The sequence below is a fragment of the Ptychodera flava genome, chromosome 13 (genome assembly GCF_041260155.1).
Source record: "Ptychodera flava strain L36383 chromosome 13, AS_Pfla_20210202, whole genome shotgun sequence".
NCBI lineage: Eukaryota > Metazoa > Hemichordata > Enteropneusta > Ptychoderidae > Ptychodera > Ptychodera flava.
This window is the reverse complement of record NC_091940.1, coordinates 27,726,310-27,733,938: the sequence shown is the minus strand read 5'-3', so window position 1 is coordinate 27,733,938 and position 7,629 is coordinate 27,726,310. Positions and strand designations below refer to the sequence as shown.

The window sequence follows — 7,629 nt, the reverse complement described above, 5'->3', positions numbered from 1 at the left end:
TATATATATATATATATATATATATATATATATATATATATATATATATATATATATATATATATATATATATGATATCTGTCTCTTAAGTTTCATGTATCCTGCAATCATCAGACAGAATAAGTGGAAGGATTCTTACATACTTACGTATGATATGTACATACATATACATATATAAGAGTGTTGAGCTATTAAGAAATTTTTTACTTCTTATATAAAAGTGATATGTACAGTCTATTTTTTAGTAAAAAATTATAAATTTGTACATAATTTCTTATCAATGGCTGCGAGACAGTGTCCTTGGCGCTATTTTTTATTTTGCTTTCAAAAATTTTGTTAAAGACAATTTGTAAAATACGTGTTACTATTTAATAGTTTGACGCGTTTATTTGCATAGTTTTAAGATAGTGGCTAGCTGTACAGCCGTCTATATGACTCAAAATTAAAAACCATTTCATCGCTTATACGATTAGGTTTAGATATTTTAGTGCAGCATATTTTTAATTGTCATTTATATTACAGTTGTGAGTACTGCGGTACTTAACTCATTTCCCTCCGTGTACAAATCTGTTTTATACTAAACATCAAACTATGATAACCGATTCATGCAATTATATCCCTAGAAGCTTGGATATAGGTCATGCTAACGTACTCTATCAATTTATGGGTCATACATTCACAGAAAATGAAAATTGTCAAAAATGTAGATAGGGAAATAGCAATAACTAAATTTTACATTTTCATATTTCAAAATCACGAAATTTCACCCATTATCAGTATGTGCATCATGTTGTGTTTACGTGAGAATTATTCAGTTGTCTATTCAAACTTTATATTGTACCTCCTGTCTGACAAATAAGATTTTAATCTTTTGAACTTTTGTTCATGATGAAGGGTTTGATCAAACAAACAAATGTTTTTGAGAACCTTATATGAAGGGCCAAGATTGATCTTGAAGATATGACTGCATTCAACTTTTATGAAATATTTGCCAGGCCATACGATTCATGGTCAAAGATACTTTGTGATGTGTCAACTGTAAACCCGGAAATTTCGCAATGCTGCGATATAATATAAAATTCACGAAATCTTCTCATTACATTTATGTTAGAACTCTTAGACAATTATTAAAATTATTCTTATATTTCAGAATATTCATAGAAGCCTGTTGTAAATGTCTTTTTACAACGCAAGTTCAACCAGCAAGGGAAGAAATGTTCGGAAAACATAAACGAGACGGAAAGTTTTTTCTGAATTAAGAACCTCTCTCGTAAAAGATCGTGACAAGACTTTTACAAATATAGAACGTGAACAAAGTCATAAGTTGACTAAAGGAAAGAAAATGCCATTGATTTGTGAAGAGTGTGGAAAAAGTTTTAAACATGATGAAAATAGGTTACACCACACACTGATTCATATTGATGAACAGAAGTTTGTCTGCAAAGTATGCCGTAAGGGCTTCAACAGCAGTAACAACCTCAAAATCCACGCTGGGACACATACACGTGAAGAGCCATTTGGCTGCAAAGTGAGTTGTAAGGGTTTCGCAATAAGTGGACATCAAAAAGTTCAGATCAGGACACATACAAATGAAAAGCCATTTCTCTGCAAAGTATGTGGTAAGGGTTTTACACAGAGTGGAGATCTAAAACGTCACATAAGGACACATACAAATGAAAAGCCATTTGTCTGCAAAGTATGTCGTAAGGGTTTCACACATAGTGGTAATCTCAATTATCACATCACGACACATACAAATGAAAAACCATTTCTCTGCAGAGTATGTGGTAAGGGTTTTATACAGAGTGGAGATCTAAAACGTCATATCAGGACACATACAAATCAAAAACCATTTCTCTGCAAAGTATGTGGTAAGGGTTTTACACAGAGTGGGCATCTAAAACGTCACACCAGGACACATACAAACGAAAAGCCATTTGTTTGCAAAGTATGTGGTAAGGGTTTTACACAGAGTGGAGATCTAAAACGTCACATCAGGACGCATACAAATGAAAAGCCATTCATCTGCAAAGTATGTGGTAAGGGTTTTACAGAGAGAGGACATCTAAAATGTCACATCAGGATACATACTAAGGAAAAGCCATTTGTCTGCAAAGTATGTGGTAAGGTTTTTACACAGAGTGGGCATCTAAAACGTCACATCAGGACACATACAAACGAAAAGCCATTTGTCTGCAAAGTATGTGGTAAGGGTTTTACACAGAGTTATACTCTCAAAAGTCACATCAGGACACATACAAATGAAAAGCCATTTGTCTGCAAAGTATGTGGTAAGGGTTTCACACATAGTGGTGTTCTCAATTATCACATCACAACACATACAAATGAAAAGCCATTTGTCTGCAGAGTATGTGGTAAGGGTTTTGCACATAGTTCGCTTCTCAAAGTTCACACCAGGACACATACAAATGAAAAGCCATTTGTCTGCAAAGTATGTGGTAACGGCTTTACACATAGTAGTACTCTAAAATGTCACATCAGGACACACACAAATGAAAAAACCATTTCTTTGCAAAGTGTGTGGTAAGGGTTTTACACAGAGTTATACTCTCAAAGTTCACATCAGGACGCATACGAATGAGAAACCATTTCTCTGCAAAGTATGTGGTAAGGGTTTTACACATAATAGTACTCTTAATAATCATATCCGGATACATACAAAGGAAAAGCCATTTGTCTGCAAAGTATGTGGAAATGGTTTTGCACTGAGTGGGCATCTAAAACGTCACATCAGGATACATACAAACGAAAAGCCATTTGTCTGCAAAGTATGTGGTAAGGGTTTTACACGTAGTAGTTCTCTCAAAGATCACATCAGGAGACATACAAATGAAAAACCATTTGTCTGCAAAGTGTGTGAAAAGGGATATGCACGGAGTGGAAATCTAGCACGTCACATCAGGACACATACAAATGAAGGGCTAAAAGTCTTCGAAGTTTGTCGTTAACGTTTTTAATGTTGTTCACGTCTCTCGTAATACATGATTATTCACCAAAAATGAACAGTTTCTTAGTCTCCACATACCATGTCAGGGGGACTATAATATAGGTTTGGTCATGTCTGTGCATGCATGCGTGTGTCGTGCATGCGATGTGTCCGTTCACGCAAATATCTCAGAGATACGTGGAGCGATTTTATTCAAACTTGATACAAGGATTACTCCCTTTATCATACATATATTGAAGGCTTGTTTGTTTTTGATACAATCTAATATGACGGCATGATTGCCATTTTGTTTCCTGTATTTGATATTTACAGCCAGTACGGACAGGTTTTGAACAATGTTTTTCAAATTTGGCACAAAGACAAAGCATTATAACTTACATTTGGACATAAATCATTATAACAATAGCTCCAATATTGCTGCAAAATGGACATGCTTCATTTTGTTGATGGTGTCTTTAATGAATGAAAATGCGCTTTAATATGACCTGTACTGTTGTTATGTTACTGTTGTATTGAATAAAAAGTGGCCGCAAGAACGAATGTCAGCTCTGGAAGTTTGTAAGGCAATTACTCTGAATCTGCTCTGAAATTTCCTGACTTTCACAATCATAGTTCAAAACTGTGACAGTCCAAATTTGACAGTTCAAAAAAAACCACGGCAGTTCAATAAATGCATCGCATACAGTTTTGTTAAATGCATTTTTGTTGTAATTAGCTTTCATAATTCTGTTGTTGAATAAAAGTGAACTACGGGAAGAGCAGCCACCTTTTATGCAGAAAAAATATTTTTATTAATCAGTCATGCAGACAAACTTCCAATTACAAGTGGAGACTATGTCATTGTGAATGTCGTAATTGAAAAGTGTGTGGTAAGAAATAAATACTCATTAGGAATTCCTCTGACTAGATTGGTTTCATATGAAAAGCCATTTTCGTAAAGTTCTAGATTATTTATCAATAACATGATTGGAACTAATTTGGGATAATTGGATGGTGAAGTAATGTCGATTTAATCTACAAATGTAATCTCATCTGCTTTTCTTTTTACATTACACACTTGTTTTTATGAGTAATTTGCAATATTGCAACATTCAGGTATAGGGCACCTAACACTTTTGAGAAATTTGAAAAATATGAAAATCCAATTATCCCAAATTAGTTCCAATCGTGTTCAATACAGAGTATGTTGTCCAAGAGAAACGCTAAGATACTATAGCCAACAAAAGAAGGGGACATATTATAATAAGCTCCACTATCAGGATTATGTAGCTAATATGATGGTAGGTATTATGTGGCCTCTTGTTGTCTGTTGTATTTCATCTGTCATTGTCTGTCAACTTTGATCTTCTTCTCCGAAACACATTTCAGATATATTTTTTTATTTTTATGAGCAAGTCGTCCAAAATATGTGCGCTTTTGGTTTGTAAACATGATGAGGATATTTGCATTTGCTAATTAATGTTATGGCTATATGGCGTACGCTGTACGCTGTAGAAATAGATATCACAAAATTGTTTGGTAACTGAGCTTATCTATATCTATAGGAAATTCATAATTCGCATAAGGTGACTCATTCCATTTGCATCTCATTTATATGTCGTCTGTATGTATGTATGTATGTATGTATGTATGTATGTATGTATGTATGTATGTATGTATGTATGTATGTATGTATGTATGTATGTATGTATGTACTATGTATGTATGTATGTATGTATGTATGTATGTATGTATGTGCGTATGTATGTACGTATGTGCGTACGTATGTGCGTACGTATGTACGTATGTATGTATGTATGTATGTATGTATGTATGTATGTACGTACGTACGTACGTACGTACGTACGTACGTACGTACGTTATGTATGTATGTATGTATGTATGTATGTATGTGTGTGTGTGTGTGTGTGTGTGTGTGTGTGTGCGTGTGTGTGTTCGTACAATGGTGCATTGCGGGGTAAGTTTTCCGTTCAGGATGACCCTTGTGGGGTATTACCTGAATACGGGGTCCAAAAATGGTACCCCATTGGTAGAAACGACTTTTAACGATTCAAAAATGCTATACGGTATCAACGATCATGGTCCTAAAATTTACCCCACAAGGTCAAAAAACTCAAGTGTGTGAAAGTGTGTGTCGGAGTGTGAATAGTTTTGTGTGCGAATATCATCTTCTACTGCCCTCTAAGTGCCAGCCAGGGAAAAGTGTAAACAGCATACATATCATTATCGACATATCGTGTTTTCAGTAACACACTTAGGCAGAGCATTACTGCCCTCTGGCTACCACAGACCGTTAAAGGTGTCTAATTACGTTCATTCTCTCAAGGCATGTACTATTTCACGGGCAAGGCTGACAAATTTCAGACCCCCTTTCTGTCTCTATCATTGTTATCCTCTACATATAATATCTCCATGTATTCAATTGCGTTAGAGAAAATTCTATACAGCCAATACAATATTTAAACGTGAAATTACATCGATTTACGGTTGCATGTAAGCAAATTTTCTTCATACTCAAAAAAACACTTGTAATTCCTAATACGTGAGGAGAGAAATTCTTACATTGTAGATTACTTAGACTGCGTTCACAAATAATGGTGATGGGGCCGGAGGAATCGCGACTGAAATCTTTTTTTTTACCCCCCCCCCCCCCCATCGCACCCTAAAAAAATTCAAATCCCCCTATATCATCTAAAATTTATATAAAGTCCCCGCCCCACCGCACTATTATACGATCGATAACAAAGTTAACATCCCTTTTTCAGTAGCCATTTTTTCTCTGTCTATCAACTCCAATATTTATTTTTTACACCCTGTCATGTTGAAATTCTCATTCAGCTTATCAACACAGCTTGCAAATGTGTTATGTACATGTACTGCTGGGCATTGCATTTCAGTCAGCAAGGAATTGAAATATCTAAGTTGTGAAAGGGACCTTAGCTGCAATTGTTGGTAATATAGTTGGCTATAAATTCGTGCGTCAACAGTTCTTGTATACTTCCTTAAACAAGTGTTGATATGATCAATAATGATCACCTTGTGGCGATTTGTTTTAATTTTCATTAGTCTTGAGCTAGTGCCAAGGCATGCCCACACACCTCAGTCATTCTTCATGCTTGTACGTTACGTCGGAGAATATGTTATACATGTTTGGTTGACGAGTTTATATTGTGTGTTTCAGCATGCTATTGGGCGATACCAAGAAACTACGGTTGATATATTGAATAGAAATACTCCAAAATAATCATCATTTGCAGCTGCTGTCCCCTATTACACGGTCTACTTTGGTTTTCTCATGAAAATCCATTGGCATTCATGCATTTTATATTTTTTGAACTAAAACTTCAAGTGCACAGTGACATATATTCGTCCGATAATGTTTACATCAAATTGATCATTTACTGCTGAACTGTATTCAGACTTAGGTTATATTGTGAACGTTATCGTACTTGATCTGACTTTACCATGGCATCATTTACTAGTAAAGGTAACAGCAAATTATCTTAAGTTTGCAGTAAATGTATCAGTAGTGGTTCTACATCCTCCTTATTATCTTTCCGTACTGGCCCTGTATGACTTTCTGGTCTTTTTCATGTTCTCTCGAGAAGTACTCCCCTGCATACCGTAAAAATGGTATCAGGACAATCCCCCCCCCCCGACAACTGCCTCTGGACCACTGCCGCCTAAGGACAATTGTCCCCCAGAAAACTGCCCCCTCGACAGTGGCTATCTATTGTTCTGAAAGTGCCCCCCTCCAGCAATGGCTATATTTTGTTCTGAAATGTATTTGTATCAACCAATGCCGAAAATTGCAGTATTATTTTCTAAAACTGTCGCCAACTTTATTGAGTCCCTGGTTCTGTTAATGTGGGTGAACTCTAAATACTCAAGTAGGGTCTTAATCGGCACCAAAATGGTGTAGTTAAATAGTTACCGGCATCATTATGTTCACAGTATAACCTATTACAAAAGAAGCCTAACTTACAGCATTGAGTCGGTGATTACATATTTGTAAAGGTGATAGTGATATAAGGTGACATATTCGAGAAGGTGTGACGTTGCAGCCTAATTGCACATTGTCAGTGACAAATAAGCTATATTGTTTACAGATATTTATTGATGTCATGGTTGCTTTACAAAAAGAAAAACACCGCAATTTTAACTCTATGGTCAACAGCTTCTTTATGTAGGAGAAAATTATACCGACACGTGTCAGTTTTGCTTTCTGTTTTACTTTATGGCGTTCATTGAATACAAGTTACAGGCGACAGTATCAAGATGAGATCATGCTGATTAAACTATAAGGTTGTACTTGGATTTTTACCGTTTCGTTTCTTCTATTTGTATGATAAATCACCCAAATGGAAAACTAAAGCTTTAATTTGTTCTGTACACCCTTTTCATATGTCTAACATTTGACCTGGGTCAATCTGAAGCAAGACTGCTGGGGGGAAATCCCCTGCTGTCAGCTTGCAACGACGCATACATATCATCTGTTCAGGGCGCCCAACAAAGTACTTTAAATGCTTTGTTTGGCGCCGCCTCCGAACTTCCGTGACCAGCTGATAGCTATGCATTGTTGCTAGGGTTTTACTTTTCCCCAGTGGCCTTGCTTTGAAATTATTAAAAGTTTATATGTTAAAAGGCTTTTCTCTCCAATC

General features: G+C 35.8%; 1 protein-coding gene across 1 annotated transcript; it reads left to right on the top strand.

Moving 5' to 3' along the window:
- The first annotated feature begins 1,155 nt into the window (after nucleotides 1-1,155).
- Nucleotides 1,156-2,548, top strand: LOC139148543 (zinc finger protein 227-like). The gene has a single exon (XM_070720030.1). It carries the CDS (start codon nucleotides 1,343-1,345, stop codon nucleotides 2,546-2,548), a length of 1,206 nt encoding a protein of 401 aa, XP_070576131.1. The 5' UTR covers nucleotides 1,156-1,342.
- Nucleotides 2,549-7,629: the final 5,081 nt, after the last annotated feature.